General features: G+C 38.6%; 1 protein-coding gene across 36 annotated transcripts in view; it reads right to left on the bottom strand.

The window, feature by feature from the left end:
- Nucleotides 1–23,820, bottom strand: part of INPP4B (inositol polyphosphate-4-phosphatase type II B) — a 906,112-nt gene that overhangs the window by 431,271 nt on the left and 451,021 nt on the right. For 12 of the 36 annotated variants that reach the window (XM_070047526.1, XM_070047525.1, XM_070047521.1 and 9 more), the window contains 2 exons: nucleotides 1,943–2,156; nucleotides 41–85 (listed from right to left, as the gene is read on the bottom strand). In XM_070047526.1, the coding sequence (XP_069903627.1) occupies nucleotides 41–85; nucleotides 1,943–2,030 (133 nt within the window). In that variant the 5' untranslated portion in view covers nucleotides 2,031–2,156. Of the gene's footprint in view, nucleotides 1–40; nucleotides 86–1,942; nucleotides 2,157–3,895; nucleotides 4,013–23,820 lie in introns of all 36 variants that reach the window. The other 24 variants (XM_070047495.1, XM_070047517.1, XM_070047494.1 and 21 more) reach the window with 3 other exon arrangements.

Raw genomic sequence — 23,820 nt, 5'->3', positions numbered from 1 at the left:
TTGTTACATTTATTGATATGAATAAGATGAAATTCCTTACCAAGGATGAATTCCAACTGTGGCTCATTTGGAGTCTTCGGAATGCCTATAGATTACAGGTGTAGATTAAAAAGATTCATTAGCAAGACTGTCAATATTATTACTATATTTCACTGAAACTAGTTTAATCAGACTTGTAATTAATTAATTCTTAGGTGAGTGCATAACATCTGTAGCAGAACTAGATAGAAATAGCTAAAGATGTCATTGGTCTATGCAGCTGTATGACCATGGAGAAACAGAAATGTTTTTTGGTAAGCAGTGACAAATATAAAACATATTTTACGGTTTCTTTTGAGCGCAGGTAGACAGACTAAAACTTGAAAAAGAACTGCCTCACCAAGTACTTTCTTCAATAGGTTTTCCTTCCTCGTCATTCTGACTGGCTCTAGTGAATTCTGAACTAACTGGATTAGATACACTATGGTTGATATTATTATGGTGCTGACTCCTCTGCCTGTTTATTGCTCTCTCACATCAATATTCTGTTATGTGATTCCTTTCCTTTTGTCAGTGATGTTTAGGAAGATAACAATATGGCTAGAGGACTTAAGTTCAGATTGGACAGAAAGTGAGTCTGAGAACAAAGGTGGGGAAATGGGAACAGCAAATGGTGAGAAGGCACAATGAATCTGTTAAGATGATTGATAATATGATAAATGGGGGTCTGAAGATCACACACAGTGCTGGGTACAGGGGCTTCCTCTATAGGAGCAGATGAGGCCTGGGTGTATGAATGATGTTCTTTGCTAAAACTCAGGGGCGGCCAAAGAAGTAAAAGGAAATGTATGGAAAAGTAAGCCACTTGGCAATAAACATAAGACTATCATAAAAATCCTTTCCTTTTTTATTTTTCCTGGTGCATTGATCAGATGTCACTTAAATTCACTGTCATTTGGTCACCTGCATATTGTAAAGCCAATTATTTGTATAAAAATAATCATTTTTTATTCTCAAAGATTAACTTTTTTTTTAAACAAGGTAACCATTTTTTTCCTGCTGCTGACATTTAACAATGCTGTGGTTAACAATTTTAGACTTTCAAGAGTGGTTAGAGTGACAATCATTAGGTAGGTCTTTGTGAACTTCAAATAGTCTGAATTTTTTAAAAGGTTACTAACAATTAATTCTGCTGTAAGCTTTGACAAAAACATTTCTCAAAAATGCATCCACCCAATACCATTTTCTGAAGATTATTTTTGTAACGAAAATTAAATGAGAAGCTTAGGCATATGTTTGCCAGTGTTAAATAATTGGGTCACAAGAATCTCATGAAAAGAAAAAGAAACAATTCACACTATACCATAAAATCTGTGCCCTAGAATTTTAAACATGAGAGAAAATATACAATTTTTCCAATGATTTTTAATCACTTGAGTGGCACGAAAACCAACTCTAATGTTCAGCTGTGAATCTTGGCCAAAACTCCAAACTTGTTCTATTTATGTGACTTAGTGCTCTCAGGTATAACACCAACAGTCTATTCTTCCAGTCTAACAATTTCTTCCTACTGCTTTCAAATTAAGTGCCTTTTGGTTTTAATATTTCTATGTTCCAACAAAATAATGCCACATAAAATTATGTAAATCAAAAAACAGAAGATGTTTCAAAGATTATTAATCTCCAGGGCACAGGTTTAGGAAATATTTATGAGTATTTTAATATATATTTAAGACCCTTGATTCTTTGATATTTTACTATTTACCCTCACCCACAATAAAATATATAAGATATAATCATATACTCACTACACAAAAGTAGTGCAAAGGAAAAATATTTAGGTAATCTTATAGATGTCATTGGTTAGAACCCAATTTCTGTGAATACACAGGTATTTATGTGGTATTTTCATCTATTCAATTTATAACTTCAGAGAATTACAGAGAGGGGCACAGATACTTACTGGTGAACTGAAAGTCCCCGGTATCATTTGCCTGTGCTGGAAGGAAGTGCTGGCCTTCTTCTGACGTTCCTTCCTCTTTGATTTCCATGATTGACTTTCACAGATGTGTAATTTTCCAAATATTCTTGTTGAACTACTATTGGCCAATGATTTCTGGTTTAATATAGACGTATCTTCACACTAAAGACTTGATAGTCCACTCTGAAATTCTGCACTTAGGAAACATTAAAAGTGAAGGTATTCGTTACTTTGGAGTTAAAAAATGCTAAGAATAAACTCTAAATATATTTCCTTAAACTTCCTGCCTATCCCACTCATACTTTCAGGAACATTCTACAAAGTTATAATATCATGAATTCTGGGTTAAATAGGTATTCTCCGAAAATTTTTATATGGTCACTGAGGGAGTCCTGAAACTTGAGGGTACATTTTCTCTCTATTCTCTAAGATAGCAGCGAGTTAACTGTGGCTCCTCACTTAACTATGCACCTACTTTAGCAGCAACAGCAAATAGCATCTTGTCAAAGTATTAGTCTGTTTGGACAAGGTGACTATTACTATCATTCCTTCCACTAGAATTGCCCTTTATGCTCATCATCCTATCCATCTTTTTTGGATGATTCATGAACATAGGATAATTTATCACGACACCCTTCTTTGAAGATGTGCCCACAAGTTGTTTTGGGGGGGGGTTCCAATTCCCTTATTATCCATGGAGTCTTTTACTGCTATCACTGATAAAGATTTAATTGTTTAATGATTGTAGTATATGTTGAAAAGATAACAATTCTAAAAAGCTAAAGCTGAAGATGAAATGAAAGTAATAACAAATTGACAAAAATTAGCATGGGGGAAAGAAAGCCTCTCAAAAATTTGACATCTTGTTATTCAGACAGCTTCAAAAAATTACAAATTCATTTTGATATTTAGCATGATATACATGACCAAGAATGAATTTTAAAAATCAATGTTGTTTTAAATCAAGTTACTAACTGAATTAAAATGCATAAAAATCTTTAAGTGTCTACTCAGTGTTATTTAATGAGACAGCAACAGTCAAGTTCGGTTTGGAATACTGATGTGATCTCAAACTTTACAAATCAACAACCTCACTTTCTGCTGTACTTAACAAAGCAACTCCATTTATAATTCAACTCTCACTTTTAAAAATAATCTGGCAAAAATTGAGTCCAGAAACACTCTCTGGGGCAAGGGGCTGTGGCATCACCAATTAGACCAAATCCATTGATTTTAAAAGTATATTTTGAATTAAGAAAATTCTTCTAAATTTCTAACTATTAAATTTAGAAGTTTTTCTGATAAGGACAGATACATATTCATTCCACCATATGCTCTCAAGAACTTACGACAAATAGCTAATAGCAGGATAATGTCTATAGCAGACTGCAATTAATGCATGTGTGATTTTACTACAAGGACTTTGTTTACTAGATATTGTGACCCCCTCAATCTCTTTTATGATAGGACATCTTAAAAATTTAAAAGGAGGGCCAGCGCTGTGGCTCACTAGGCTAATCCTCTGCCTGTGGCACCGGCACCCTGGGTTCTAGTCCTGGTTGGGGCGCTGGATTCTGTCCTGGTTGCTCCTCTTCCAGTCCAGCTCTCTGCTGTGGCCCAGGAAGGCAGTGGAAGATAGCCCAAGTGCTTGGGCCCTGCACCCGCATGGGAGACCAGGAGGAAGCACCTGACTCCTGGCTTCAGATTGGTGCAGCGCGCCGGCTGTAGCAGCCATTTATGGGGTGAACCAACGGAAGGAAGACCTTTTTCTCTGTCTCTCTGTCTGACTCTGCCTGTCAAAAAAAAATTTTAAATGAGGGTGGCTGTATAGCATAGTGGTTAAGACACCCCCTGGGGCACCTGCAGCCCATATCTAAATTCTTATGTTGGAGTCTCAAGTCTACTTTTGATTTTTAGTTTTCTGCTAATGCATACCCTGGAAGGCAATAGGTGATGGCCCGACTAGTTGGGTTCTTGCTTCCCAAGAGAGACCCAGATTTGAGTTCCTGGTTCCCAGTTTTGGCCTGGTCCATACAGAGCTGTTTTAGGTATCTGTGAAGTGATGGGACAGGAAATCAATCAATCAATCTCTGTGCATATGTGTGTGTTCCAGTTTCTCAAATATATAAATTTTAAAAAAATGTTAAAGGAGACCTAAATAAGACAATATGTATGAATTCAAGAACAATAACTACTCAATACACTAATGGAAAATAATAAGAGAAATGGCAACTCTGGGAGGATGTGTATACTTGTCCAATCTGAGGTAAAACCAGAGTATTGATGTGAGATACCCAGAACAACTCATTAACAAGGTCCCATATTAAGCATATTACCTAAGGTGCCTAGAACAACTCATTATCAGGGTCCTGTATTAAGAACATTACCCATAAAACTAGTTTACTACTTGCAAATCATTTCGACTACAGCGAGAATGGAGGCAAATATACAAAACTGGGATTATGTGTCAGATCTCTGGGGTTCCAGTCACTTTCATTCTACCTTTGTGCCATTGAAGATTTGATACTAGTTACTGAAGTACATACTTCCGGAAAAAAATTAGTTACAAAGCTCATCCAAACAACTGCATTTCTAGCTAGTAAATACAGCTTTTGCCTGTGGTTATGTCTAGGTACAGAAGTTCCTTTTCTGTATGTATTTGGAAATTTTATGGTTTGGTGCTCATGCACAAGAATAGGTTGTGGGTTTTGCATACCATAAATGTACTCACTTGAAAAAGAAAACAGTTTTTTTAAGGATAGGAGCTACTCAGTCCAGCTCCCATATCTTGTCCCGCTATGGAAAGTGACAAGCCAAATGGCTACAACAATCAGAAAATATTCTTGGTTCTCTCTCCTGCTCCAAGGGGGAGGAGATGATTGGTAAGTATAATTCAATTATATGTAATTGAGCAATAGTTCTCACCGACCACTGTACAAGAACAGATACCTGTTAGTGCTTTATACATCTCATACTATAAAGGACAACCTGAGAGGTACATAAAATCATACAAGAGGACAATGGTTAATTAGGAAGATAAGAGTTACAAGACACATGGAAAAATTGGAGCCATTACATTATGAAGGGAGAAAACACAACGTATCCAACACAAGAATCCAGCAGTAGAGTACTATTTATTATTGAGTGGCAAAGCAAAGGGCATCTTGCTGTCATGAGAGAATTTCTGTGGCAGACTGCAGGTACAGAAGATGATGTCAACGAGAATTCCTCAGCTGATATGCTGTCTTTAAAAAATGACCTTGAAGCCATGCCATTTTTCTTATTTATTTTTAGAGATAGAGAGAGAGAAAGAGATAGAGGCAAAGGCAGAAACAGAAGAGAGAACCCTCATATGCTGGTTCACTCCCTACTTGCTCTCAATGGTCAAAATTGAAACAGGGCAAAAGCCAGGAGTCGGAAACTCAATCAGGTCTTGGATGTGGGTTTGTGGCAGGAATTCAGTTACTTTAGGTACACCTGCTAAAGTGCTTTATTAATATCGTATTTCTTTTTGAAAGATTTATTTATTTGAAAGAGTTACATAGAGAGAGGCAGAGACAGAGAGGGAAAAGGTCTTCTATCCACTAGTTCACTCCTCAAATGGCCACAAAGCCAGGGCTGGACCAGGCTAAAGCCAGGAATCAGGAGCTTCTTCTGGATCTCCCATTTGTTACAGAGGCCCAAGCACTTGGGTCATCTTCAGTTGCTTTCCCAGGCAAACGAGCAAGGATCAGGATCGGAAGTGGAGCAGCCAGGTCTTGAACCAGTGCCCACATGTTTTACCAGCACTGCAGGCAGCAGTGCAACTATGCAACAATGCTGGCCCCTTTATTTTTATTGATTCATTTTTAATAGCATATTTCTATTACAGTATCATATGACTATAGTATAGTTCTCATCTCATTTTGCATTTTTACAAAAGGACACAGAGTTAAATAAGATAGAAGAATTACATTAAAAAGTTTACAAGGTGAAAGAAAGGGAAATGATTAATTAGTTCTCTTATAGATTCCATAACCTTTTCTATGTCTTAGTAAAAAGGTTCCAATGAAGATAATCATTCTGAAATATTAAATACTTGAAATTAATTATTTAAAATAATCTTTCCTTTACAGCCACCTAGAGAGTCTGAGAAATAATATTTTTCATCCAGAATGAACAAATGGCAAAACAGGTTGGAGGAAACAGGATATACTAACCCTTTATCACTCATTTTATGTATTACAGGGCTGTATCTGGTTGACCAAATTCTAGAATTTTTACTAAGTGGGTTGAAGATACAGCATTGTGAAACTGGAACTAGAGGTAGAATCAGAGTGGTGAGGTTTGAGGGGGTGGGTCGGGTTTGTGTGTGTTGGGGGAGGGTTGAGCTCTTTAGAATTGGAAACCCCCAAAGGGAGAAGAGCTCATCTGAAGGATGGCAGGTAGAGGGCCTATGTTCATCACAAGTCAGGAAGAAGCCACCTTTCAAGGTGCCCTGTACCACATGGATGTTTCTCCTTAAGTTAAAATAAGGTTGGTCATGTACAGGGGCAGAGATGGGGATTTCAGTTTAACATATATTTCTTTTATTTGAAAGATAAAGTTACAGAGAAAGAGGGAGAAATAAGGAGGGAAAGAGTTGGGATTGGTCTAGGCTGAAGCCAGGATCCTGGAACTCCATTCTGATCTCCCACATGGGTGACAGGGGCCCAAGTTCTTAGGGCATCATCTGCTGCTTTCCCAGGCACATTAGCAGGGAGCTGGATTGGAAGCAGAGCAGTCAGACTCCAACTAGCACTCCAAAGTGCTTAACCCGCTGCACATAACACAGGCCCCAGGGCCTCAATTTAAACCCAGTGTTGGGGCTGGTAAGCCACTGCCTGCGGTGCTGGCATCCCATATGGGCACTGGTTCAAGTCCTGTCTGCTCCAGTTCTGATCCAGCACTCTGTGTGGCCTGGGAAAACAGTAAAAGAAGACCCAAGTCCTTAAGCCCCTGCACCTATGAGGGAGGCCCAGAAGAAGCTCCTGGCTGCTGGCTTTTGATCGGCCCAGCTCTGGCTGTTGCGGACATTTGGGGAGTGAATCAGAGGATGGAAGGCTTCTCTCTCTCTGCCTCTGCCTCTCTGTGACTCTGCCTTTCAATTAAATAAATGCATCTTTAAAAAATAATAAATTCAGTATTTCCTCTTGCCCCCCTCTCAGTGTGGATTGGCCTGAAAAGAGCCCACTGTCATTTGAAGCAGGTTAGGAAGGAAGCAGAACTGAGATCCTGCAGGTTAGCCTTGGGAACCCTTGGGGATATGTTAATCTTATGGGCAGTGGTTGTGGTGCTGGCTTCCCAGGTCAAGAAACAAATAGAGGAATTGGCCAAAACTAAGTCAGTTTTTCCCACCATCTAGAGCCAAGATAAAGCCTGGTTCATCACAAACCTCTGACCAATCCTAGAGAAGACAGTCTATGGTTTACTCCTATCGGATGGATGAACAGTGATTGCACCAGCATTGTCATGCCCCAGGGGACAATAACAACCCTCCACCAAGCAAGAGCATACTGTTGTATGAGACCCTTTTCATCACACTAGTGACACCATCTTAGAAGGAGAAACGGGAGTGGCTGGCCTTGCACGTATTCCATATGGGCGGTGGGTTTGTGTACCAGCTTCTCAACTTCCAACCCAGCTCCCTGCCAATGGGCTGTATAAATGGCCCAAGTGTTTGGGCCACTGCCACCCACATGGGACTCCTGGCTCTTGGCTTCAGCCTAGCCCAGCACTAGCCATTGCGACCACCAGAGTGAACCAGCAGATGGAAGATCTTTCTGTCTCTCTCTGATAACTCTTTCAAATACAATGTTACACTTCATAGTTTCTTTTTGCTTTTTATTTGCTAAACTCCTTATTCATTGAAGTGTTAAGCCTTTTTGCTAATGCAAACTTGAAGCATGTTATCTCAAAAACTTTAAAAAAAGAAAGAAGGACAAGGAAGGATAGTGGGAGGGACAGAGGGAAGGAGAGAAGAGGGGAGTTTCATTATGTTCTTAGAATTGTATATACAAAGAACATTATATCTGTTAAAAACCAATTTAAAATTAAAATAAAAATTTTTTTTGACAGGCAGAGTTAGACAGTGAGAGAGAGACAGAGAGAAAGGTCTTCCTTCCGTTGGTTCACCCCCAAAATGGCTGCTGCGGCTGGCAAGCTGCAGCCAGCGCGTTGCACAGATCCAAAGCCAGGAGCCAGGTGCTTCTCCTGGTCTCCCATGTGGGTGCAGGGCCCAAGGACCTGGGCCATCCTCCACTGCACTCCTGGGCCACAGCAGAGAGCTGGAATGGAGGAGGAGCAACCAGGACAGAATCCGGCGCCCCATACAGGACTAGAATCCGGGGTGCCGGTGCCACAGGCAGAGGATTAGCCTAGTGAGCCATGGTGCCGGCATAAAAATTATTTTTAAAAAGGAGAAGCAGGCAAAAGGAAGGTTAGCTGAGATACAAAATTAAAGTTTCCTATTGTGGCTTGGACTGTTTTGCCATGAAGACTAAGCAGTATAGAATTGAAATGTAAAAGCTATCCTCTCAATACAGGGGACTAACTACAGACCAAGTTATGGAGGGTGAAGAAAGGGAAATCCTTTCAATGAAAGTGAAACTTACCACTCCTGTCACAAATTAAAACATTTTGGTTAATTCAAGTGATTTTATATGGAATGTTTAAAATATCCCAACAGATTTCTCTCTTTAAAATAAATAGAAAATGGATTCATTTCAAAATCTAGGAAATGTTCTAAGGAAAATTTTAAAAAATGTAGTACAGCAGGTAGAATGGAAATAAGTTAGCTTAAAATCAAAAGTAAATGAAATTCTTTTAGTGAATTTTTTTCTTTAATTTTCTTCCCTACCTAAGGATGTAGGCTAAGGCTTTTTGGTTGTTTTCATATATGTGGATTTTATAAAATTCAGTTATCCATCTAAATCTTAAGGTTGTTTACAAATTAGAAAAGTTTTATATATTAACATGGGGTTTGCATGTGAAGGTTGAACTTCATATCACCAACAAAGCCAAAGTCAGGATTGATTAACTTAACACACTGCAAAAGGGAAGCAAAGAAATGTTTTGAGCTTTTGCAAGCATGAAGACATAAATTGTCCATTTATTTTTTATCCTATTGGAAAGCCTTTTATTCTTTTCACAGCTGAGCAGATTCCTCTGGAACTCTTAACAGGGTATGTCCTTCACCGACCAACAACACAGCAAAATCACATCACTTCATTTCAAAAGCATTTAAATGCCTTCTCTAAGGATGTCTGGCAACCTAAAACAATCACTATCAATTTGTTCTCAATAAATCACAGAAAAACAGCATGAAAGTAAGCCAAACATCCAAGACGTATCCACTGTAGGCCCGAGGATGTGCATCACGCATCAGTTGATCTCCCATCAAGAGACTTGCTATGAGAACTACAGGTGGCTGAGCCTCCAGCTGTCAAGTCTTCAGATCCACTGCATGGTCCTCACCGAGGCCATGTGCTTCCTGGATTGCTCTCAGTCAGTGACTAAGTGAGCCAGGAGTATGAGTTGGGCCACTTCTGCCTGATGCAGGATTCCAGTAATGAACAATCTTTTCTCTGGTTCTCTCCTATCAGCTTTTCCTAGGCTTTCTCTGAGCTGCAGTACTGGCTGAGGCTCTTCCTAGGCAATTCTCCTACTGCCCGCTCTGTACAAACAGGTGTCACACAGAGGTGTTACAGTCTGAATGTTCTCCCTATCTATGTTTCTCCCTCACCTTTATCCTTCTCAAGTATTCTGCTAATTAGTCTCTTGCATATATCATTCCCATTTGGCATTTGTTTCTAGTGGGCTCCCACTGACATAAAAAGTAAAACATCAGTGAAGGATTATTATCTGTCAGGGATTTCTTCACTTTATTAATTTATGTACATATGCATGTAAGTATCTGAGCCAATCTTTGATATATATAAGGAAAACAATAATTTATCTATGCAAACAGTTTAATCAGATTTTCCTGCTATGAAAACAAGTGAAAAAATCTCTAATATTGGTATTCTCCACTGACTCTTTGCCAAGTTTAATATTCTTTGTGAATCAGTTATGGAGTTGAGTTGGTGACAACTGTTAATATCAAATCCACAGAAGAGTTGTCACATGACATGCAATGGTTTCCTCCTTCCACTCTCCACTCTTTCATTCTCGAAGGCTTCCGCAGTTGACCTAACTTCAAAATCTGTAAGCCAGATTTCAACGCCATTTCTTCCATGATGACTTCTTTTTGTTAAAAAGATTTATTTATTTGAAAGTCAGCATGGTGGGGGGAGGGACAGAGGGAGAGATTGATCTTTCATTTACTGGTTCACTTCCCAGATAGCAGCAGGGGCAGGACCAGGCTGAAGCCAGGAGCCAGGAGATTTCCCAGGTCTCTCACAGCCGTAGTAGGAGCCCAAACACTTGGGCCGTCTTCTGCTGTTTTTCCCAGGCAATTTGCAGGGAGCTGGATTGTAAGCGGAACAGCCAGGACACCTGAGATGCTGGTATTGCAGGCGGTGGCTTAATTCACTACAGTACAACCTGCTGGTCCCCCTGATGACTTCTTAACTTTTTTCAACCAATAGCAATATTATATTCTCCGAAATTCCCCCAGTAATTTATTCTACAGAATGTATTAGTGTTTACTCTTAATTTCATATTTTATACATATATATCTCCTCTGTTGTTGCTCTCCTTTATTTCCCCACAGTATCAATGTAGATTCCAACACAAAGCCTAGATAAATCCAGTCATCCCTTCATTTTATAAACAAACTTTTATATGAAGTTATTTTGTGCCAGGCACTGAACATACAGAGGTAAATGACTTAGGAGCTGCCTTTAAATAACTCAGTGACTTTAGAGGAGAAAGTAAAGTGAAAAATTACAATGGGACATGATGAATTGTGAAAGAGATATCATCTGAATATAGGGTAGAAGCAAAAGTACACCCAACTGAAGGCTCAAATAAATCATCAATGACTTCATGGAAAAGGGTCAGAAAATCAACTAAATGAAGAAGAGAGGTATTGGCTTTCCAAGCCAATAACACAACAGAAATGACAGGTGTAAGAAAATATGACAAGTGAGGGAACTGCAAATGGTTCATTTTGGATAACGAAAGAGATTGATTTTATATTTTTTCATTGTCAAAATGTATTTGTTTTCAAATAGAACACATAATGGTTAACAAAACATATAAAACACATAATGCCAGAGTTGTTTGACTGGGACTCTGAATACAGGCCCTTTTCACTCCTTACTCTCATTTTTCCTCCCATAGATTTACTGAAATATCTGAAATTTGAAAAGCACATAAGTCTCTTCTTTTTTTCAAAGTGATGGTTGTTCCTTAATGAAATTGGAATAGCTTTGAGAAAAACACAACTAGAGAACTATGGAGGGATAAAATAAGGGAAACAGCAGGTCAGACTAGAAAGACACACTTAATTATGAGGGCTGAAAGAAACCATATTAAAGATATGCTAAGACCAAAAGGGACAAGATCATATCAATAGGTGCAAAGTAAAGAATAAATTGGAAGTAGGTAACTTGATAAGGAAACCATTCAACGTTGGAGATTATTTATTATTTCTTGAAAATAAGATAGAAACAGATGATTAGATAAGAATATCAATTCCAAAGAATATCTGGATTCCAAAAATAGAATTAAATGGATTTATTGGGGAATTTACATGTGTTTTTAGAGTTGAAATAAAAACAAGAATTTCAGTAACACCAAGGAAATTATGGATCACTAATCCATTCAAAGAATAAAAGAGGAATTTTGATCAAGGATGATGAGTTAGTTTTAAAGATATTGTTTCTGACATTCCATAATATATTGGGAAAGCAGTTGAACATATGTGAGTCTAGAATCTCAGGAGAGACATTAAGGCTTGAAAAATATATAGGAAATCATTGGCTAATGGGTACAGCCAAAGAATGCATGATGTCAGTGAAAGAAAACCACATAAAATGAGAAGAGAGGGTTGAGAAATCAACCTTAATGCATAAAAATATTTAAGAGGACAAGTGGAGATTCTTAGTTGGGAAAGGCCTACACAATCATAAGAGGAGCAGCAGATAGAACAACCAAGGAAAAGGGCCATCACTTATTTGTTATTTCTCTATTAGACAAGATCATTGAGTTAAAAGCAGTAGCTTCATTTTTTAGTAATGGAAATATGAGCATGTTTAAATACTGAAGGGGCATAGCAAGAAAAGGAAAAAAGAAACACTGAAGATGAAAGAGAAAGGACGTTGATGAGTAGTGCAGAAAAAGCTGCCTGATGCCGCCCACTGTAATGAGAGGCAGGAGGTGAATAGAAAATGAGGGATGATCTGACAGGGAAGGGACTGAGCTGGAGAATGGTGTCCCCAACGGCCTCATTTTTTTCGCCTTTCAAGAGAGAGGCATATTTATAAATTCATTATAGGGAAGGATTTCTCAGCCTAACTTCAAAAGCACAGACCATAAAGGAAAAGATTAATAAATACAACTATATTAAAACAAAAACGTTCTGTGAGTAAAAGGTACCATTAAAATCAAGAAAACAAACCACACAACGGAAAAAAAACATACTAAGTTCAAGCTTCCATTGAGGAGTCACAGAGATGAAAAAAAGTCTCACTTTCATGCTAACTTCAAGAAAAATCTTAACAAAGTAAAACTTTTTCCTTAACTCCTAAGAGAGATAAAGTCTCAGGCCAACAACCCAGTCAGAAATCCAAGGAAAGACGGATGGCTCCATTGATCAGAGAAGAGGAAGAAGCGATGTCAGACTCCAAAAAAATCCAGTTATAAGAATGCAGTCCAAATATTTAATGAATCACTACTGGTCAATTCTGGGCTAGCATGAGCGTATAGAGCTCCTGAGAACTACTACTCAAGGGATTCTGTTGTAGTCATCAGCAGGCTCTTTTTCAGAGGCCTCAGGCACTCATGAGAAAGACTGGGAGCAGAGCGGGCATCTGGGGGAAGCACCCCTTCGTGACATGCCTGTGAGAAGGGAGCAGCAGTCACTGTGGGAGAAGGATCAGGCACCACCAGATCTTCCTCACTACAGAACAAAAGTAACAGAACAGTGGCCATCGGGCTCTACTGAAGTTTCACCGTAATTAGGGTGTGAAACCAAATGCAACTTGAGGAATCTTCTTGGGTCCAGACCACTAGACGCACTTTAATCTTGTATTGTCTATGAAATGGTCAGGACCACTGAGAAAGCCTCTCACAAAGCCTAAGAACACAGACCTTGGTTGGCGCCGCGGCTCACTAGGCTAATCCTCCGCCTTGCAGCGCCAGCACACCGGGTTCTAGTCCCGGTCGGGGCGCCGGATTCTGTCCCGGTTGCCCCTCTTCCAGGCCAGCTCTCTGCTGTGGCCAGGGAGTGCAGTGGAGGATGGCCCAGGTGCTTGGGCCGTGCACCCCATGGGAGACCAGGGGAAGCACCTGGCTCCTGCCTTCGGATCAGCACGGTGCACTGGCCGCAGCACGCCAGTCTTGGTGGCCATTGGAGGTTGAACCAATGGCAAAAGGAAGACCTTTCTCTCTGTCTGTCTCTCTCACTGTCCACTCTGCCTGTTAAAAAAAAAAAAAGATGAAAGAAGACAACAGTGTACACCTCTCTGCCCAGTACTCCTAGGCCAGCAAACAGCAAGATGCAAGGGACAATAGGCTACCAACCACTGGAGAAAGCATAAAAGCCTTAATAGTGAACTGCTCCAAGGTAGAAACTCTCAGGAGAAGCCTAAAGTTCAGAATGGACAACAAAGACTCCAGCAACCCAAACCCCACCCTCCAACAATTAATGCCAGGGAACTTTTCAGTTATGATGTACTGAAGGTACATTGCAACCACAAAACACGGACTCAGCTAAATTACTGACTAGAGTGATTCAAACTCCCTGATGTACAAAATAAAGGCTTAGCAGATACCCACTGCCTGGTTCACCACTTTTTAACTCAGTTTCTACTACCCACTAAAAGAAGAAGAGAAAGGAGAAAGGAAGACAGAGTTGAGGAAGAAAAAAATGTAAGAGAAAAATGCAAAGCAAAAGAATCAAGAGAGCCAGACTTAGAGATTAATCAGATGTCTGAATTATCAGAAAAATAATCAGAATGGGAATATGCTAAAAACTCTATTGGAAAAGGCAGACAACCTGCATGACCTGCTGGGAAATTTCTGCAAAGAGAAGCAATAAAAAGGAACAATACTGAGATATTAGAAATATAAAATAATTAACAGAGACAGAGAATGCCTTTGATAGAATGATCCATAGATTTTTACATAGCCAAGGAAATAGTCAACGGATTTCAAGATAGGCCGACAAAATTACCCAAACTGAAACTCAAGATGGAAAATGAGTGAAAAAGCATGAGAATTTTGAACAATTGTGTGACAATACTGAGGTCTAATATTATTATCATTTAAATATCAGAAGTGAAAACAGAATATTTGAGGCGATAACGACTGGTAATTTTCTAAAAAATATTGAATGACATAAAAACACTAATACAAGAAGCTCAGAAACAATAACAGAATAATAACAATAACATACAAACACACATATCAATAAACCATCAAGCTGCTCAAGCAAAAACAAAATATACTCCTACATATATCATCTTCAAACTACTAAAAGCCAAAAAATAAAGAGAAAATTTTGAAGGCATTTTTTTAAAAAAGACAAATTACATATAGAGGCACAGAGGCAGATTCACAGTGTACTTCTTGTGAGAAACTATGTAATTCAGAAGATTATCGAGTGATACCTTCTGAAGGAAGAACTGTTCACCTATACAAATAAAAAAAATATTTTGTAAAGATTAAGGAGAAATAGTTTTATTCAGACAAACCAAAATGACAAATTCATTATCAGGAGAAGTTTTTCAAGCATAAAAAATGACAACTGGATATACCAAAGAAATGAACAGTGTTTAAAGGAAATTAAATGTCAATTTCATTTTTTCTTCCTTTTAATGACTACAAAAGCTAATTGCCTAAGGGAGAAGTTGATAAACTTCTTCTAAGTGTCTGATAGCACATATTTTGTGCTTTGCGGACTCTATACTCTTTCTCAGAACCACTCAACTCTACTTTTCTAGTGTAAAACAATTAAAATTATGTAAGCAGATATGCATGGGTATGTTACAATCAACTTTATTTACAAAAGTAATTGTAGTTCTGGATTTGGCCTATAGGCCAGGTTCTGACAACCACCAGTCTGGAGCAAAAACAGTTGTGATGCATTGTATGTTTACAAGGTTGTGCAGTTGGTTCTCCTATCCTTGGATTCAACAGACGGAAAATTGCCCCTAGATCCCTGCCTGCTCCACAAAACAAATTGCTTCTCTACTGAAAATACAATTATAATTATATATAAATATATTTTATAATTTATATAAAATATATTTTTCTTGCCATTATCTAAAAATAAATTAAAACAGCAAATTATATATTAATACATTTTATGAGGTATTATAAGTAATCAAGTTATAAAGTACACAGGAGTATGTGAGTAGGTTACATGAAAACATTTATAGCAAAATTATGGTAGGAAGTAATTGGGAGTATATTGTATTGTTCTTAATTAAAAGTATAGTATATATGGCTGGTGCCGTGGCTCAATAGGCTAATCCTCCGCCTGCGGCACCGGCACACCGGGTTCTAGTCCCGGTCGGAGTGCCAAATTCTGTCCCGGTCTCTCCTCTTCCTGTCCAGCTCTCTGCTGTGGCCAGGGAGTGCAGTGGAGGATGGCCCAAGTGCTTTGGCCCTGTACCCGCATGGAAGACCAGGAGAAGCACCTGGCTCCTGGCTTCGGATCAGCGCGGTGCGCAAGCCACAGTGTGCCGGCCGCAGTGATCTTTGTGGGGTGAACCAACGGAAAAGGAAGACCTTTCTCTCTCTCTCTCTCTCTCACTGTCCACTCTGCCTTTCAAAATAAAAAAGAGTATAGTATATAATTATAGTCAAATTATTTGAAGGTAGACTGTAACTAATTATAATGTATAGGGTAATTTCTAGAGTAACTACTAGTAACTTGTTCAAAATTAAGCAGTAAGCTAATAAATATGACACTTAAAAAATCAGGCACATTTAAAAAAATTTTTGACCAAAAAGTGTGAATTTATTAAGATGTAACCCTACATACAGCATTCATTGTGTTTGTAATATGAGATTTTTTTGATTTGGAAAAGTCAAGATTGAGGCCCACACTGTGGTGTGCAGGTTAAGTAGCCACTTGAATGCTGGCATCCCATGTGAGCACTGTTTTGAGTCCTAGATGCCCCACTTCCAAACTAGCTCCCTGCTAATGCATAAGAAAGCAACAGAGGACAGACCAGATACTCAGGCTCCTGCCAGTCATGTGAGAGTCCTGGATAGAGTTACAGGCTCCTGACTTCAGACTGGCCCAGCCTTGGCCATTGTGGCCATTTGAGTAGTCAACAAGCAGATGAAAGATCTCTCTGTATCTCTGGCTCTGCCTTTAAAACAAATAAATATTTAAAAAAAAAAGAAAAATCAAGATTGAAAAATTAAAGTTTTATTGTAAGTTGAAATAGAAAATGTGTTTGTAATGTCTAGGCTTCTGAAAGAAAATCCATATACTCGTCTTTCTTGGATTGGAAACAGCAAAATGAGTTTTCATGAATATTTAAAATACTCAGGTAATTGCATCATGCTCAGATTAAATTACGTTTATCCAAGCCAGTGTTTCTTTGAAATTTTAAGTTACTGGCATTCACTAATTATGCCACTACTACCAGTTTTTGTATGGTTTGTACAAATACTTATTTACATACAAATTTTAATGTTTTGAAGAATTCTACCTATATTAACATACATTATAGTGGTAGTTGTTTTTTTAAATATTGGGCAGAATTTAATAGAAGTCACACAAATCTTGAAATGGCATGTGTATAGTATATACTATGAAGAATTTTTCATGTTAAGAATATCTTAAAACTCCACGAAGTATTTCATATTAATTTCATAATTGGAAAGATCCTACATTGAATAAAAGCATTCATTTTATTCATTCATTTTAAAGGTATGTACTTCACATTTGAAACATTTGATAGTTATATTTCTTTTAACATACTGTTACTGCACAACACCTGTCAACATAAGTTAAATTTCTTTAAAATACAATGGTATGTTCATGTTTATGTTTTTTACTTCAAAAATTATAGCACTCAGATGGTATTTAATGGGAAAGGATCCCTTGGGTGTAAACTGCAATATATTCTAAGGAATACTGCTGTCACATTGTTGACTGTGCACTTAGAAAAGGTGTACTTATTAATCCTTCTTCCTCTGTCTCATGCATATTAGGCATGTACTTCACAGACTCTACAGCCTTCCAAAGTTGTTTTATCATTGTTAATGGGAAGCACTTAACAAAAACTATCGTACCACAGTATCAGTATCCATGAATTACTGAATCACAAGTTTACAAACAATTTATCTATTATCAGGAGAACAAAGAAAATCTTAAAAATCTAGCTATAGGCCGGCGCCACGGCTCACTAGGCTAATCCTCCACCTTGCAGCGCTGGCACACCGGGTTCTAGTCCCGGTCGCCCCTCTTCCAGGCCAGCTCTCTGCTGTGGCCAGGGAGTGCAGTGGAGGATGGCCCAAGTGCTTGGGCCCTGCACCCCATGGGAGACCAGGAGAAGTACCTGGCTCCTGCCATCGGATCAGTGCGGTGTGCCGGCCGCGGCGACCATTGGAGGGTGAACCAATGGCAAAGGAAGACCTTTCTCTCTCTTTCTCTCTCTCTCACTGTCCACTCTGCCTGTTTAAAAAAAAAAAAAATCTAGCTATTAATTGATTAACTGGTGATTTTACAATACGACTTGTGAAAAAGCTGAGATATTTTATCTTTGATAAGGGACTATGAAAAAGTTTATTCCATTTTACTTAAGTGTTTGTAATTGGGGCTGGCATTGTGGTGCAGTGGGTTAAGTCACTGCCTGTGATGTCAGCATCCCATATGGATGTCAGTTCGAGTCCCATTTGCAATCCAGCTCCCTTCTAATATGCATGAGAAGGCAGCAGAAAAGATGGTCCAAGTCCTTGCGCCCCTGCATCCAAATGGGAGACCAAGTGCACTTCAGATGGGAGACTTGGAGGATTCTCCTGGTTTTGGTGTGGTTCCAACCCTGGCTGTTGCAGCCATTCGATGAGTGAATCAATGGATGGAAGCTCGCTCTCTCTCTCTCTCTCTCTCTCTCTCCACCCTCTTCTCTCTAACTCTGACTTTCAAATAAATAAACCTTTAAAAAAGTGTTCATAATCGCAACTTTATGTTTAAGGTTTACCTTGTCTTTTGATTCTTTAGCATTTAGGTGACTATATGGACTAGTAACTATACTAGTAACAAGCATAATATTTATCTTGTATTAAAAATGTTTTTTATGTAAGGAAAAAGCTAATAGTGGAGATAATAGAGTAACAAAAAATACAAACTTCAGTTCAAATCAGGGAAAAAGAACAAAGTAGACAGACTAAATGTTAAACAACTATCAAAATGTTTATACTCCAATAATATTAATAATTACATTAAATATTAACAGTCTACACACACACAAACAAAACACAAACATACAAACCAATTAATCCATTCTTATCAGTATGGATAAGAAGCCAAAACCTAGCTAAGTGCATCTTACCATATTTATTATAATGATATATAAATGTCATTTAATAACCATAGCAATCTTGAGCAAATAGAACAAAGCAGGAGGCATTACATTACCTGACTTTGAAATCTATTACAAACCAAAGGCACGGTATTAAAATCTAACAATATTGGCCAAGAAACAGATATGTAGACCAATGAAATAGAACAGAGACCTGAGGAGTGAACCCATGGATCCATAACTAACTGATCTGTGACAAATGCATGCTAAGAATATGTATTGGGGAAAGGCTAGCCTTTTTAACATGTGGTACTTAGAAAAATGGATAATTGCATGCCAAAGAATAAAAGTAGATTCCTAACTATTACCATGTACAGAAATCAATTCAAAATAGATTAAAGACGAAAATTAAGACCTGAAAGTTTCATGCTACTAGGAAAAAACATGGGAAAAAGACTTCAGGACATGGGAATGGGTACATTGTGTGTGTGTGTGTGTGTGTGTGTGTTTTTGGACCAGATCCCAAAAGCACAGGAAAAAGAGGCAGAAACAGACAAATGGGGTTTCATTAAACTAAAGGACTTCTACACAGGAAATGAAACAGTCAACAAAGTTCAGACACAATCTACAGAATAAGAAACATATTTGCAACCCATATAGTTGACAAGGGGATAATATCTAGAATATATAAGCAACTCAAACAATTCAACAGCAAAACAAACAAGCAAACAAAAACTCCAAAACCAAATAATTCCATTAAAAAAAATAAGGGGAGATCAAAACAGACATTTCTCAAAGGAAAAATGGCCCACAGTTTCATTAAGAAATGTTAAACATCATTACTCATCAGGAAATCCAAATCAAAACCACAATGAGATATCATCTCACTTCAGTTAGATTGGCTACAATAAAAAAAAATGAGGGACTAGATTTTTGGCATAGCAGGTTAAGTCTCTGTCTCTGTCTCTGCCAGCACCCCAGAGGGGCACAGGTTAGAGATCCAGCTGCTCCACATCAGATCCAGCTCCCTGCTAATGCACCTAGGAAAGCAGTGGAAGATGGCCCAAGTCCTTGGGCCCCTGCACCCATGTGAAAAACCCAGATGAAGAGCCTGGCTCCTGGCCTCACCTCAGCCTGTGCCAGCCCTGGCTGTTGCAGCTGTCTGGGAAGTGAACCAGTGGATGGAAGATATCTCTTTCTCTTTCTTCTCTCTCTCTCTCCCTCTCTCTCTGTCTCTGTCTCTCTTCCTCTATCCATAACTTTGCCTTTAAAATAAATAAAAAATATTTTTTTAAAAAAGGACAAAAGATAAGAAGTGTTGGTGATGATGATGATATGTAGAAAAGGGAACACTTGTACACTCTTGGTGGGAATATAAATTGGTATAGCCATTGGAGTAAACACTATGAAGGCTCCCAAAAAACCTAAAAATGGAACTACCGTATCATCTAGCAATTCTAAGATAGATGAAATCAGTCTGTGGAAGAGGCACCTGTACCCCCATATTTAATGTATAACTTCACAATAGCCAAGAAACTCAATCAACTTAATTGTTTATCCAGTAATGAATGGATATATACTATCAAGAACTACTTGGTCACAAAATGATGAAATATTGTCATTAACAACACCTTGGACAGAACAAGAAGCCATTATATTAAGTGAAATAAGTACAAAAAGACAAGTATATCATTTCACTCAAATGTAGAATATGAGAAATGTTGATCTCATAGAAGTTCAAAGTATAGTGGTGTTCAACAGAGACTGGGGAGGGAAACAGATAGAAGGGGAGATGAGGAAAATTTGACTAATGGACTCTAGGTACAACCAGATAACAGTAAGGAGTTCTGGGGTCCTATGGCTTTCTCTATATAATGTTAATGTAGAGCATTTCTATAATAAAAAAACCTAAAAGTTAGGGTTTTGAATGCTTTCATTTAATAAAGAAATGTTAAACGTTTTCGAAAATAGATATATTTACTTGTATATAGATGTTGAACCATCTATGGTGACCTATAAGTATGTAACTGTTATGTACCTGTCACTTTTTAAAATTTGAACAATATAATGACATAGTTACAAGCAAATGGATGAGAAAATACATGAATTCAAACAGTAATCTAAAGAAAGCTCAAGTGGCTATAGTAACACTAGGAAAAATGAGTTTCACATCAATTAACAGAAAAGATATTCCTCGACTCAATCAAGGCCATTTATGAAAACCCTTCAGCTAGCATCATATAGAAGCAGGAAAGTTGGAAGCATTTCCACTATGTTCAGGAACCAGACAAGGATGTTGACTTTCAGCATTGCAATTCTGTATAGTCCTGGAAGTTTTAGCCAGAGCATTAGGCAAGAAAAAGAAATCAAAGGGATAAAAGTTGGAATGGAGGACATCAACTTATCCCTGTTTGCAGATGACCTGATTCTATATATAGGGAAACTAAAAGACTCCACCAATAGTCTACTTGAAGTCATAAGATTTTGGTAAAGTTGCAGGATATAAAATTAAAACAAATGGGCTGGTCCTTTGGCATAATGGATAAAGCCACCGCCTGTAGTGCCAGCATCCCATATGGATGGCAGTTTGAGTTCTGGCTGCTCCACTTCTGATCCAGCTCTCTGCTATGGCCTGGGAAGGCAGTCCTTGGGCCCCTCCACCTGTGTGGGAGACGAGGAGGAAGCTCCCGGCTGCTGGCTTCAGACTGGCTAAGCTCCAGCCATTGCAGCCATCTGGGGAGTGAACCAGCAGATGGAAGATCTCTGCAAGCAATTTATAGATTCAATGCAATCCCAATCAAAACACCAATGAAATTCTTATCATATCTTGAAAAAATGATGCTAAAATTCATATGGAAACACAAGAAACCCTGAATAGCTAAACCAACCTTAAACAACAAAACAAAAGCCAGAGGCATCACAACACCAGATGTCAAGATAAACTACAGGGCTGTTTATAATTAAACAGCCTGGTGCTGGCTGGCACAAAAAATAGACATAATAGACATATAGACCATTGGGACAGAGTAGAAACCCCACAAATCAATCCACACAACTAAACTCTGACAAAGGAGCTAAAATCAATCCCTGGAGCAAGGACAGTCTCTTCAACAAATGGTGCTGGGAAAAACAGATCTTCGCAGGCAGATACAAAACAAGTCCCCTACCTTACACCTTATATAAAAATGAACTCAAAATGGATCAAGTATCTAAATCTATGACCTGATTCCATCAAATTACTAGAGGAGAAATTTAGCAAACTCTGTAGACATTGGCATAGGCAGAACTTCTGGGAAAAGAACCCAGAATCTCAGGCAATCAAAACAAAAAGATAAAATGGGATTAAATCAAGAAGTTTTTGCACCATATAATGGACACTCAGCAAAGTAAAGAGGCAACCAAGAGAATGGGAGAAATTATTTGCAAACCATGCCACTGACAAAGGATTAATATCCAGAATCCATAAGAGCTCAAAAAAATCAACAACAACAAAAGAAATAATCCAGTTAAGAAATGGGCAAATAAATTGAACAGCCATTTTTCAAGAGAAGAAATTCAAATGGCAAACAGACACATGAAAAAATGTTTAGGATAATTAGCCATCAGGGAAATGCAAATCAAAACCAAAATGAGGTTTTATTTCACCCCAATTAGAATGGCTTTCATACAGAAATCAAAGAACAATAAATGTTGGTGAGGGTGTGGGGAAAAGGTACTCTAATTCACTATTAGTGGGAACATGAACAGGTGTATCCATTGTGGAAGATAAGAAGAAGATTCCTCAGGAAGCTGAAAACAGATCTACCATATGACCCAGTCATCCCACTCCTGGGAATTTACCCAAACAAAATCAAATCAGTAGATGAAATAGTTATCTTTACCTCCATGTTTACTGTAGCACAATTCACAATAGCTAAGATATGGAATCAACTCAGATGTCCATCAACTGATGACTAGACTTCAATACTCCACTTTCAGCAATGAACAGATCAACCAGAGAGCTCAACAAGGAAACAGCAGATTTAATCGACACTATAGACCAAATAGATCTAACAGATATCTACAGAACTTTTCATCCTACTCTTGAAGAATCCACATTCTTCTCAGCAGTACATGGAACCTACTCTAGGACTGAACACATACTAGGCCATAAAGCAAGTCTCAGCAAATTGAAAAGAATCGAAATCATACCATGCATTTTCTCAGACCACAATGGAATGAAGCTGGAAATTAGAAGCTCAGGAATCCCTAGAGCATATGCAAACACACGGAGACTGAAAAACATGCTCCTGAATCAACATTGGGTCACAGGAGAAATCAAAAACTTTCTGGAAGTAAATGAAGATAACACAACATATCAAAACTTATGGGATACAGCAAAAGCAGTGTTAAGAGGAAAGTTTATAGCAATAGATGCCTGCATCAAGAAAGTGGAGACTGGCGCCGTGGCTCACTAGGCTAATCCTCCATCTGCAGCACTGGCACCCCAGGTTTAGTTCCAGTCAGGGTGCTGGATTCTGTCCTGATGGCTCCTCTTCCAGTCCAGCTCTCTGCTGTGGCCCAGGAGTGCAGTGGAGGATGGCCCAAGTCCTTGGGCCCTGTACCCGCACGGGAGACCAGGAGGAAGCACCTGGCTCCTGGCTTCAGATCTGCACAGTGCACTGGCCATAGTGGCCATTTGAGGGGTGAACCAACAGAAGGAAGACCTTTCTCCTTTCTCTCTGTCTCTCACTATCTAACTCTGCCTGTCCAAAAATGAATAAATAAATAAAAAGAAATTGGAAAGGCACCAAATAGATGAACTTTCAATTCATCTCAAGGATCTAGAAAAATCACTGCAAACCAGACCCAAAAACTAGGAAAAGCACCTGGGCCATCCTCCACTGCACTCCCTGGCCACAGCAGAGAGCTGGCCTGGAAGAGGGGCAACTGGGACAGGATCCGGCGCCCCGACCGGAATTAGAACCTGGTGTGCCAGCGCCGCAAGGAGGATTAGCCTAGTGAGCCGCGGCACCGGCCTCAATGCCATCTTACTTGTTAAAGTGATCAGTTTAAGTTCATAATTGATCGAAAGTAAAGATAGGATTAAATGTCAAAGGGAGTATGTAAATAAGACCACTGTCTTATTTATAAATTTATTTTTTATTTTATTTTTATTTTATTTAGAAATAAAAATTATAAATTTATAAAATT

This window comes from Oryctolagus cuniculus, chromosome 8 (assembly GCF_964237555.1).
Source record: "Oryctolagus cuniculus chromosome 8, mOryCun1.1, whole genome shotgun sequence".
In the NCBI taxonomy this organism is placed as follows: domain Eukaryota; kingdom Metazoa; phylum Chordata; class Mammalia; order Lagomorpha; family Leporidae; genus Oryctolagus; species Oryctolagus cuniculus.
The sequence above is the reverse complement of the archived record's forward strand: the minus strand, read 5'-3'. Positions and strand labels throughout refer to the sequence as shown.